This window comes from Chiloscyllium punctatum, chromosome 24 (genome assembly GCF_047496795.1).
Source record: "Chiloscyllium punctatum isolate Juve2018m chromosome 24, sChiPun1.3, whole genome shotgun sequence".
NCBI lineage: Eukaryota > Metazoa > Chordata > Chondrichthyes > Orectolobiformes > Hemiscylliidae > Chiloscyllium > Chiloscyllium punctatum.
In genome coordinates, this window is record NC_092762.1 from 75,180,420 (window position 1) to 75,193,074 (window position 12,655).

The following is a 12,655-nucleotide window of genomic DNA, read 5'->3' on the forward strand; positions in this document are numbered from 1 at the left end:
TCAAACAAGGAATATCTCAAATCTGCATTTCCCCCAAGCTCTGCTGATGTTGTAATCATAAGCAAAACGAGTTTGTCCTTTTATTTTGGAAAAAAAAGACAGGCTTAGAAGTGCTATGTCTGGGCTAGTTTCACCTCAGGTTCTTTCCACTTGGGTTGGAAGGTTATTCAGTCTCTGTTCATGCGCTGAATATTCCCAGCAATTTACGTTAAAAATAAAACTGCGCAAACCTGCTCTGCGGTGCGTTTCAATGGATCAGTGTCAATGGTTACATTTTTAAATAAAAATGAAGTCGGATAAAAAAAATAAGTAACAACTTTTCTTATCAATTATATTGCGGCGTATGGTACTTCACATGATTTTATTTACTGCATTTGTTTGTGTCCTTTGTTATGCGGATGGGAAAGAGAAGAGGTAACTTATTGGGAGCATTAATTATCTTCCAAATAAATACATCTTTATGCAAGAATGGAAAGAAAAAGGCTACAAGTCAGAAATGTAGCCAAATGGTTGGAACCCAAATGTAGCCAATGGGTGACAGAGGGTGGCGAGGGCCCACGTGGGTCGGGGCGGGCGAGCGGCCTCGCTATTGGTCGGTGGGACTCTGGTAATTGACGAGTTGCGGTGAAAACATTAGATTTCTCTCCAGGAAACCGCGTGTCCTGAGCTCTGCCAGTGGAAAGACTTCACTCGGATCCTGCTTTAGTTTCACCCTCACCCCTTCCCCCCTACCCCTCCCCCTCCTCCCAACCCCGAAAAACTATTATTTACCACCTACATTTTATTTCCTGTCCCCTTCCAACTTCCCTCTTTTTTAAAAAAAAATATTTCCTCTCTATTTGGTGTTTGTCTTGATATCATTCATCTGCTTTTCTTATACATCAGCCGGGACTCCGAGTGGAAAAGAGAGAGAGAGAGAGAGAGATCGGAGGTTGGGGGGGGGGAGTGGAAGAAATATCCGACATTACTGACAGATTTACGAGCCAATTGCGAACCATCGCCTCAAGGCTACATGATTTGATCCCGACAGAGAAGTGCTTGTTTGAATTAGCCCATCGGAACAAAGGGATCCGGGGATGTACAACATTGTATTGCACTGTGTTTGATCGCGGCTACCCACCCCCCACCCCCAAAAAACCTATACCATTTGGGGGTGTTTCGTAATTTCTGAAGATCGTCAGCGATCTGGAGAATTTCCTACAGCAGCAGCAGCAGCAACGTGAAAGATGTTTCCTCACAACCGATCATCGGTAAGTCTTGTTCCTGCATGAAAGGTTATTCAGAGCCGCCGCTTCCGTACATTGCGGCCGTCTTGTTATATTGTGGCCTATTTCTCTCCCGCTCCCTCTCCGACTGAAGTTAAAGTGATACCAACACGGTGGGTGGGGGTAATCGCTAATAGCGACTCACACCCTGAGCTAATCATCTCGGTTCCCATTGTGAGCCTCGTTTGCTGTTTCAAGACTTTGATGGGAGGGCTTGTTTTTCTCTCTGAACAGTGCCTTTGCGGAAGGGTCATTTTGTGCTGGTGGTGTTCCTTGCGTTGTCCAGCCTTCGCTGCAAACTCGAATCAACTCCTGAGTTAACAACTCGAGAAAATGGAGATGGAGGGGTCACTGAGGGGGGCGGCAGGGAAAACTGGGGTGGGGGTTGGAGAGAGTGGCACATGAAAGAGCAGCAGTGTATTCCCGATATGGAGTCAATTGGATTTTAAGCTGTTTACACCGTGCGGTAAATCAATTTGGGACTTTTTGAAATAAAGAGGCCCATCCGGTGCTCAGACTTGTACCACGCTTTGCACTCTTGAGCCGAGGGGCATGTGCCCCACACGTGTGTGGCAATGAGCAAAGCCTTGCTCGAATTACAGTCAGTTGTTTACATTGGCATCTGGGAAGTGATAGAGGTCAGATAATTCCGGGTGCCTGTCACAGGGCTGTTGTTTGTGCACTGACTTACCCTGCCCTTGCCTTTCTCTTGTTAGCTCTGGATATACGGGCAGGGCTTAGCTGTCACTCCTGCCTTGTACTTATTGGGAATGCTGTTTTTTTTCCTCCCCTGTACCCTGTTTCCCTGCGATCACCACGCCTTTAAATGCTATGCCGGCAACATTTGTTTTGAGGCAATTGGGTATATCCCAGTTAAGACTTCGAGAAAGGAAATTTGGCATTGACTTCCTTTCCGGGTCATGGTTCCGTGGGGTGACTGAGCTGCGTGCCCTTCTCTACCTTCCCCTTGTCCCAGTCAACACTTTCCTAATGGCAATTGTAAGGTTGCGACTAAGTTCTTCTGAATGACTTGAGTCGAAGTGTTTAGACTCTTGTTCATGGACTTGTGCAGGACAGAAGACCAGCTTCCGTTTTCCAAGCCCCTGGAGATGTCTATCTTTGAAACAGAAATCTAATTCTTTATTACTGTTGACAAAACTGTCACTGAATTTTTGTCCACCATCCTTTATGATTGTGCTTTATAGATCATCATAGTTCACTGATTTTTTTTTGCTTCTCCCCCCCCCCCCCCCCCCCTTTTAGCTGGGTAAATTTTTACTGAAAACTGGTCTGGAGATACCTATAGTGTTTGGACTGTGTTTTTAGTGTTAAATATAACATAACTGTAAACATGAAATATTTTGGGGGCCTCTCTATATTTTAAAAGTGCCAAAATGATTCATGCGCTTGTGTGAATTGGCAGTAGTAGGCTATTCAGCCCTTTGGGCCTGTCCTATCATTGAAGAAGATCATGTCTCATCTGATTGTGACCTCTGGTCCCCATTCCTGCCGCTGATGAACATTACATTTTTTGAACTCAAATGTTGTCAGTCTATGCTGCCCTGAATGTTCCACTGTAGGTCTCCAGGTTGAATATTTCTGATTAATGGGGTGAATGTGGCATGTAAGACATTTTTAAGAAAATATGAGGGAAAGAAAAATTAAAGCCAATGTAGTTCACATCTGCCATCCTGGTTGACATGTACAATGACAATCCTGAGGGCAACATGGTGGCTCAGTGGTTAGCACTGCTGCCTCACAGCGCCAGGGACCTGGGTTTGATTCCACCCTCATGTGGAGTTTGCACATTCTCCCCCATCTGCATGGGTTTTCGCTAGGTGCTCCAGTTTCCTCCCACAGTCCAAAGATGTGCAGGTTACATGGATCATTGTGAATGGCCATTCCATTGTGTCCAGGGGATGTGTAGTCTAAGGAAATGAGAGTTATAAGCTGGGGAGTGGGTCTGTGTGGGATGGTTTTTGGAGGACTGGTGTCGACTTGATGGGCTGAATGGCCTGCTTCCACTGTGGGGATTCTGAGATTATTGACTGACTATTGCTAATGAATTTGTCAAACTTCCCTAGCCATGAGGTAATGTTAATTCCTGCCCTGAAGGCTGTGAGTGGAGGGGTCACCCTTGTGCTGTTATGGGACAGAGAGGAAGATTGGGGACATTTTTAAGAACACTGTCAAGTTGTCAATGGACAAATTAAGTGAGTGGGTAAAACAAAATGACAGCTAGAATATTATGTGGGAAAATGTGAAGTTTGGCAGGAAGAATAGAGGAGGTTATTTAAATGGAGAAAAATTGAGGAAAGCTACGGAACAGAGAGATTTGGAAGTTTTCAACCATAAATCACCAAATATTAGCATCCAAATTCGGAGGATAATAGGGAAGAGAAATGCGATGTTGACCTTTGTGAAAGGGACTAGGATATAAATGTAGGAGAGTTTGTTAAAACTAAAAACACTAGTCAGGCCACAGCTGGAGTACTGGAAACAGTTTTGGACCCATTATCTAAGGAAGGATATACGGGCATTGGAGGCAGTCCAGAGAAGGTTAACTCAGTTTTGATTACCTACAGTGTGGATACAGGCCCTTCGGCTCAACCAGTCCACACTGCCCCTCCAAAAAGTAACCCACCCAGATCCATTTTCCCCTGAGTAATGCACCTAACACTGTGGGCAATTTAACATGGCCAATTCACCTGACCTGCACCCTTTGGATTGTGAGAGGAAACCCACACAGACACAGGGAGAATGTGCAAACTCCACACAGACAGCTGCCCGAGGCTGGAATTGAACGTGGGTCCCTGGTGCTGTGAGGCAGCAGTACTAACCACTGTACCACCATCCCACCCATTGATAGCTGGTATAGAGGAACTGTCTTTGAGGAAAGGTCAAGTAGATTGAGCCTATACTCAATGGAATATAGAAGAATGAGAAGTGATGCTATTGCTAGGGGATTTGACAGGATAGACGAGGAAAGCTGTTTCTCCTTGGAGTTTAGGATGAGAGAACGTAATCTAAGCATAAGTGGTCACATTTAAGACAGAGATGAGGAGGTATTTCTTCACTGAAGGTAGTAAATCTTTGGAATTTTTTATGGCAGAAGACTGTGGAGGCTGGGTCATTAAATATATTGAAAGTTGAGATGGACAGATTTTTAATTGGTAATGGGATTCAAAGGTTAGGGAGATAGAGCAGGCGAAGTGGTGGGGGCCGGTACACTTACACCACTTTAAAAGGCATCTGGATTAGTATATGAATAGGAAGGGTTTAGAGTGATGCGGGCCAAGTGCTGGCAAATGGGACTAGATAAGGTTAGGATATCTGGTCGGCATGGATGAGTTGGACCGAAGGTTCTGTTTCTGTGCTGTACATCTCTAAGTGGAATGGAGGACAATGAGATCATGATCTCATTGAATGGTGGAGCAGATTTGATGGACTGAATGGCCTCCCTCTTCTCCGATGTTTTATAGTCTAGTGTTCAGTAAAAGGATTGTGAAAAATCCAAAGGTCTTCCGCTAGAAGACTGTAGATGTGGTCCATGGACTTCTCAAGAAGACAATATTTGCCAAAGAACAGTTGTTATTTACAGAGCCATGTTAACATTGTAACATGTCCTGAGATTGAACATAGGAATGCCCTTGAGTAAGATTTGACATTGAAGCACAAAGATATGAAGACAAGTTGCCAAATACTTGGCTAAAGGACTGGTTTTTTATAGGAGAGTAGATTAGGTTTAGGGAAGGAATTCCAAAGTTTGGGGCTTGAGTTGCAGAAGGTGGAGCCACCAATCGTAGAGGGATTGAAAGTGGAGCTTGTGTAGGCTGACAGCAATTGAGGGCTTTTGCCCGAAACGTCAATTTTCCTGCTCCTCGGATGCTGCCTGACCTGCTGTGCTTTTCCAGCACCACTCTAATCTTGAAATATATATGGTATGTACTCGGACTCAGCACCGCCTTCTTGACCTGCAATCTTCTTCCCCTCCTCTCCGCCTCCACCCCCACTCCAGCCTATCACCCTCACCTTAACTTCCTTCCACCAACGCATTCCCAACGCCCCTCCCCCAAGTCCCTCCTCCATACCTTTTATCTTAGCCTGCTTGGCACACCTTCCTCATTCCTGAAGAAGGGCTTATGCCCAAAACGTTGATTCTCCTGCTCCTTTGATGCTGCCTGACCTGCTGCGCTTTGTCAGCAACACATTTTTCAGCTCTGATCTCCAGCATCTGCAGTCCTCACCTTTCTCCTATGTATATGGTCCAGTCTTCCTTTACTTTTCACATGCTCACTGTGGTGAGCAAGGGATATATGGATGTTGGACCAAGCACCAAGCTTGAGGGGAGGAAAGTGGACTTCAGTGAGGAGAATTGTTCTGTCAGGTCTGTTGGTTCTGCAGTGAAGCTGAGTCATATAAAACATGGTGCTTTGTAGCATTTGCTCTGCATGGGCTCCTTGCTGATGGATGAACTTGTTCAACCCGGACGTTTTGCATCCTGTGCATGTGCTGCGTTCAGACAAAGCAAAAATGCAGGTGTGAATGGTTGCCTACTTGAGAATTGTTGTTATGTAAACAGACCAACTGGGTGGAGTGAATATATTTGGATAAAACCTGTGAATTGGTTGTTCTGTATGTAAAGGAAAGCAAAGTCTGATACATTTCTGTTTTAGTAATGTGGTCCATCTTAAGCAATTTTCCTATGCGTCATTGGAATGAATGGAATAGAATGGATAGAAGATATGTTTTGATTTGTCTCTTCAAGAATTCCTCACATGACTATAATATCCCCTCCCCCGAATAGCTGAGCTGAAAGACCAGTTTCAGTCTCTTCGAACTTTGGGCATCGCTGTGTAATTGAACCCCATGTCTTTCCTCTTTCCTAATTTAACCCCTGGGCATTTTGAGATTCATTAGCATATGGTTTGTTGCAGACGACCTCATTTGAACTAAACAGGAATCTCTTCATTCCCTTTCCTTTTTGTCCCTCTTCACGTCTTCGGTTTTCTAACTGCTGAATAGTTATGTAATGCTCTTCCCCGTTCCATTTCTTACTCTTTAGATAAGGCAATGGTGATTTTGAAAAGCAATTTAATGTTACCCTTGTATGATTTTGAGAAGCTAAACACGTTTTTTGTTTCTTCTTTGATCTCCATATATTTATCCTACCCTAATTTTCTTTTCAACCCCCCCTCTGTCCCCAAGCTGAGATATTGGCTGCTGCTGGGTGGTGGTAGCTATTCCTTTATAAGTTGCCTTTCATCATATGTGAGCCTGCAGAGCAGGCATTAATCGACTATGTACAGCTGTTGAGCACATCACAGCCCAAGTCCGTCCTGTCTACATGTGCTCTTTTCAGCAGGAGTCACTGGATAGTAATCAGAAGTGGGAAGTCTAGCTGCTTTTTAATCTCCCTCCCCTCCCTAGCCCAGGGGCAAAGTGCCAATTGCTGATATCAGCTAAACGAGCATAGACCTGAGATTGAACCTGAAGCCTGCTTTTGCATATTGTTTGTCAGCATGCCACAGGGTCCATTTATACCTAAAGTCACTGGGGAAGCAGTTCTCATTCTCTTCCAGTATTCCACTCCCAGTCACTATACATTCTAATAAAAATACTGGATTATAGCAAAAACAGAGTAGGACGGCTGTTTGATATTGCAAAGAAGCAACACATTTGATCCTTTGCTGGATTAGCAAATGAAGCACTTGACACAAAAGTGGTAAGTCTCATTTGCATGTAGTTAACCAGCTACTGTAACTCTCTGTAATGACTGTTGATTAGATTTCATTTTCAGAACCCAATACAGTAAACCCAGTGATTATGGAGCTCAGTGGGTCAGATTTACACTCATTTAGCAGTTAGCTTACATTTAGTGAGAGATGAGTAAATCATCTCGGTACTTCCTGGCAGAATCTGGTTTTGTAGTTTCATTAGGATCATTATTATATTGGCCTGAACTTGCATGTTTATATGTATCTTTAATAAAGCCTCTGGCTTGTCTTAACATAGGCCAAAGCAATTTATGTGTTTAAAAAAATGGCATCAAATTTTGTTTTCATGTGGTGGAATAATGTTGGCTCAGCGGTAGAATGCTTACCTTTCGGTCAGAAGGTCATAGATGGAAGGCCTGTTCCAGGAAATGAACGCATAGTCTAGGCTTGACATTTCAAAGCAGCAGGAGAGAAACATTGTTTGGAGGTTCTGCGTTTCTGATGACATATTTTAAACTGGAGTTGCTTGCAGCCCAGGTAGCTCTTCTGTTGTGGCACCATTCCCAAGAAATGGAAGTTTATTCCAGTCTAGTGGCCAGCATTCCTCACCCAATGATCACTTCCCTCATCACTGCCAAAGATAGAATCACCAACTATTTGTCTCGTTGTTGGATCATAGGAACATAGAAACTGGGAGCAGGAGAACGCCATTCGGTTCTTTTTGAGCCTGCTGTGCCATTCAGTATGATCATGGCTGATTATCCAACTCTGTACCTGGTTTCCACTTTCTCCCCATTCCCTTTGATACTGTTAACCCTAAGAATGATATCTATCTCCTTCTTGACAATAGTCAATGTTTTGGTTTCAAGCATTTTGTGACAGAGAATGTCGTAGGCTCACCACTCTCCAGGTGAAGAAATCTCTCCTAATCTTAGTACGTACTAGCCTACCACATATCCTAAGACTGATCCCTGGTTCCAGACTCCGTGATCATTAGGAACATCCTTTCTGCTTTTACCCCATCTAGTGCCATTCAGAATTTTTTAGGTGTCGATGAGAACCCCACCCCTTCCCCGCCATTATTCTAAATTCCAGTAAACATAGTCTCAACTGATCCAGTCTCTCTACATATGTCAGTTTTGTCATCCCAGGAATCAATCTTTTTTGCACTCTCAAATTTGTTACCCTGTTTGCCTTCATGACTGTTTGAAAATGATTTGTAATTGAGCTGCTGCTGAAGAAAAGGCCTCAGGCTTATCTTCTTACGTGGATTCACTGATTATGGATAGGCCTAACCATTTGTTAGGATTTGCAAAACCAGATGAAGTGTTTAAGGGTTTTTTTTTGTCTTTATGTGGTAATTTGAACAGCCTTGAGGAGATACCTTCTAAAATTTCAGTCCATGTTGACTCTCATTGATTTGCAAGGACTGATGCTGCAGATTGTGAACAGAACTTGGTAATCCAGGCTTTGGGCTCATTCACCAAACAGCGTTTCCTTGCTCATTGTGCTTCTGAGAATTGACAGCAACCTGGGAGGAGCTTGGGGGTGGGATGGTGTGATAGTGGGTAAAGGAAGGCAGAAAAGAGGAAAAGCGAGTGGTTAGAAGTTTCTACGTAAGGGTTAGACTGAGCCTCTTCTATCATGCATCCAGCGAAGACTCATTGCGCCAAATGGCCTGTTTACACAATCTTGGATTCTATCATCATTCTTTGTATGCATTTGCTGGATCACTGGAGGGCTGAGAATCTTTGGACCACGAGGGAGTGAATAATGCTCTGATGCAGCATTGTAGTCAGTTTGGAGATTGGTAGGGCAATTCCTTTTAATTTTGGGGTGATATTTCAGACCTGCACCTCTTCCTCGGAGATTCTCACACCACCTATGCTTACTTGGATCGGATTTATCTGTTGATGTTGTTGTCCATCTTCTCTTCTGGTCTCTCATCGTAGCTTAAATTGGTTTCCCCCAAGCCATGTTGTGCCTCCTAAATCTGGTTTACTCCTAAAGTCAGTTTATTGTGAGTGAATTTTATGTATATAGACACAGCTGTGTGGGTGGAACAATATTAAAATACTCAAGCTGTGCCACTGTTGATTGACTGACGGAAGCTGCAGGTATTTCTTGGCTTTCTTGCCCTCATTCCTGCTCATCTGAGTGATTGGGAAAGCAGGTGATTATACTGCAAGCATCTTCCAGTCTCCTAATGTAAGAATTCTGTACAACACAATTGACAAGTACAGTTATTATCGGGTGAAGAGATAGCATGTGTTTTCTCTGCTTAGACAATCCAAGTGAAAATGGATGGGACTCTTGACATGTTGTAGTACGAGTTTAAAAGCTAGCTACTGATGGAATTTAATGCAATGACTTGAATGACGTGAAGCAATTCTCTTGCCACACTGCCTTACTGATGGTGTAGTTTTTCTGCTTATTTTAATGGCTTCTCAAGGGGTAGGGATGGGAACTTCCCTCAAGTGCTATCGATGAAGTGAGTGAGCAATGATCTGATTTATTTCAACATTACTGGAGTCTTCCTTAATTTTGTTTTCCTCTAATTTCAAACTGTATCCCTCTTGTGTGTTGCTGAAGTAGCTGCCCTTCATTTGCAAGTAAAGACAGAATAGTGGTGGTCTGTGAGGACCATTCAGGCCAGTTACTTGTATGCACTTTTCCCTAGTAGGGGTCACTTGCTAGAGATCAGGGGCAGGGGCTTTGGCTAATCTCCCCTTCCTTTTAACCTTCCTCTACCTATTGTTATCCAGGCTACAATTCCTGATCTCATTGCTGACTGAGGAGATTGAACCTAGGATTTTATTTACCACCACCATTCTGAGTCAGCCAAGTGTATGCAAATGAAACATGAGTGGAAACCATGTAGCTGATTGATGTATAGATATCGAAGCTTGTGCTTTCAAAACAGTGTTCGTCAAACTGGGGCTTTCTGGGAGTCTGGGCTGAGCAGCAACGTGAACAGGCTGGATAGGCTGAGATTACTTTCCTTGGAGTGTCGGAGGCTGAGGGCTGACCTTCGACGTTTATAAAATCATGAGGGGCATAAATAGGGTGACTAGCCAAGGTTTTTTTACTAAGGGTAAGGGAGTCCAAACCTAAAGGGCAAAGGAGTAAAGTGAGAGGAAAAAGATTTTGAAAGGGACCTGAGGGGTAATTCTTTCACGCAGACGGTGGTGTGTTTCTGGAACAAGCTGCCAGAGGAAATGGTAGGGGTGGGTACAATTACAACATATAAAAGACATTTGGATAGGTACTTGAATGGGAATGGTTTGGAGGGACACTGTCCAAGCGCAGGCAAATGGGACTAGTTCAGTTTGGGATACCTGGGTGGCATGGATGAGTTGGTCCAAAGGGTCTGTTTCTGTGCAGTGTGACTCCTGACAGTATGAGGCTTGCTGAGAGCAGAGTGGGCCTGCCACATGTGGAGAGTGTGTTGGTTACCTCTGCTTTGGAGCAACACCTGAGAGTGGCAGGTAGACTGGCACTTTCCACAGCTGGGATGGTGAAGGTTAGGTACGTTCGGTTTTATTTGAGAGGGGTGCTTTCAAAAATACTCAAGTGACACATACCATGCAGCTGCCAAATTCCAAGGTGTTCTCTAGCAGGTCTTCTATGCTGAGGTGTCTACTCTTTTGAAAATACATCTTTGAACCAAAAATGTCTCAAAGAATAAGAAGTGAACTATTTAGTTCTTTTTAAAAATGATACGAACTACTGAAGTGTGACATTCTTTTATGTTATTTTGAATGTCTGTCCATAGATGCTGTTACTCTACTCCTGAGATAATGTTATTTTTAGGGTCTAAATGATTTTGGTTGGAGTTCAGCATTCTGCAAGCAGTGCATTCATGCAATAGCTGCTGTGTAACAGCTTACTTCTGAACTGAGCTGTTTGCTGAAACCATCTTTTAGATATTCTGCTTGACTACATATTTTTCAGATGTGATGAAAGAGATTCCATTGCTAGTTGATCTGGTAAACCAACATAAGAAACATGCCTAAAATGTTTTAATCTGGCAGAGTGATTTGCAGTCTGCGTCCAGGATTCCATTTAGGAATTTCTAACTTGCAAGCTAGAATTTGCAATTTCTGTTTTTAATGGGGTCACTGAGTGGTAATTCAGATTTATTACATTTTCCTGCACAGTTTTACTGTTGAGATTCTTTATGAATCATTGAGATCTCTATGGAGGATGAAACATTTCATGAATATGCCTTGACCTTTTTTTTAACATTTTTTTTCTCTGTATTGTTTTCTGTCTCTGTCTTTCTCTGTCTCTTTCTTTCTCTCCTCTCCCCCAGGTTCCACCATCTGCAACTCCAGCAGCATCATCCCAGCCCTTAAAGTTCACCTTCCCAGAAACATTGGATAGAATTAAGGAAGAATTCCAGTTTCTGCAGGCACAGTACCACAGGTATGGATGGGGTGTTCTTTCTGGGCTAATGCTGTTGTGCATCAATGTTGCAGGAAATAGCTACCATGTAGGGCTTTTGTGCCTGTATTTGGCACAAGGGGGCACTGTTTTCACATGCTGCAGCTTCTGCTTTAGTGGCTTGGAAAAAAGCTGAAATCTGTGCTTTCTCCCTCTGTCTTCCCCACCTTACAGATATGGCTTTTGAGAGCAAATTTATGATTATTATTTATTTTTTATTATTACTATTATTATTGCAGATTAGAGACCACGGGTCCTGACTTCCTTGGATACTTGCAGCTTATATTTTGAAAAAATGTCAGGGTTGTCCTGTTCTATTTTGGATCATTATTAATCCTCAGCATTTCAAAAGGGCCTTTTAAGGGATCATGTGTCAGTGTGCTTTTTCTTTAAAAAAAGAACAGCCCTGAGGAGGAAGGAAATGTTGGGTTGACATTGTTTGAAAATTTACAGTACGTATCCTGTGACTCGGGCTTTCTGTGTGATTTTGTTTTAAATTCCTGGATGCTAGTTAATATGCACAGTGGACTTTTGGTGCAGGTCACAAGGGCTTTCTCTGTAAGCTGCAGAAATGTCAATGCCACGAATTCTGTATTTCCTTTTTGTGGAGGGGAGTGGGGTGAGGTGGGGGGGGGTGGTGGTCAGGAATGTGTTGTGGTTCTTCAGAAGATTCATGCGTTGGTTAATGATCCTCTATTATAAACAGTTAATGATGCTCACTGATCTCACTTAATGACTGTCTTTGGGAAAACAATCCCAAGCTATGCTTTGTTAAAATACAGACAAATTTAACTCCTGGGTGCAGTTGACTGCGCGCTGCTTCGGATGGGCTTGGGTGTAATTGTGTATCTTTTGATGTGTCTTCCCATAATTTGGACCCAACCGAATGTGTCCAACAGGCTCTCGACATGTCCCAGCCGCTCATTTAAGCTACAACTGCAGCTGCATGTTATTACTATGTACATAATAAACCAGTGACGTCAACAGATCAGAGAATCATTAGCATATAATTAGTGCAGCTCTAGGAAGGCGTATTATAATTTAATGGCTTGATGTGCATTAATTTGCCATGCTGTAAACATTTTGTACATCACACTCAATTAAAGCTCTTCCATTTAGCGTCAACTGGAAGGCTAGTATGTCAACAATTTAAAATATTAGACGAGAGGTCTGGGATTTGAAACAGTCCGTGTAATGACAGAAGGCACAGCAACTGGTCCAAAGCTC

The 12,655-nt window shown here is 43.2% G+C and overlaps 1 protein-coding gene across 1 annotated transcript in view; it reads left to right on the top strand.

Moving 5' to 3' along the window:
• The first annotated feature begins 652 nt into the window (after positions 1 to 652).
• Positions 653 to 12,655, top strand: part of LOC140494705 (transducin-like enhancer protein 1) — a 167,036-nt gene continuing 155,033 nt past the window's right edge. Inside the window, exons 1-2 of the mRNA XM_072594209.1 lie at positions 653 to 1,250; positions 11,298 to 11,410. Coding sequence (XP_072450310.1) covers positions 1,227 to 1,250; positions 11,298 to 11,410 — 137 coding nt within the window. The 5' untranslated portion in view covers positions 653 to 1,226. The remainder of the gene's footprint in view (positions 1,251 to 11,297; positions 11,411 to 12,655) is intronic.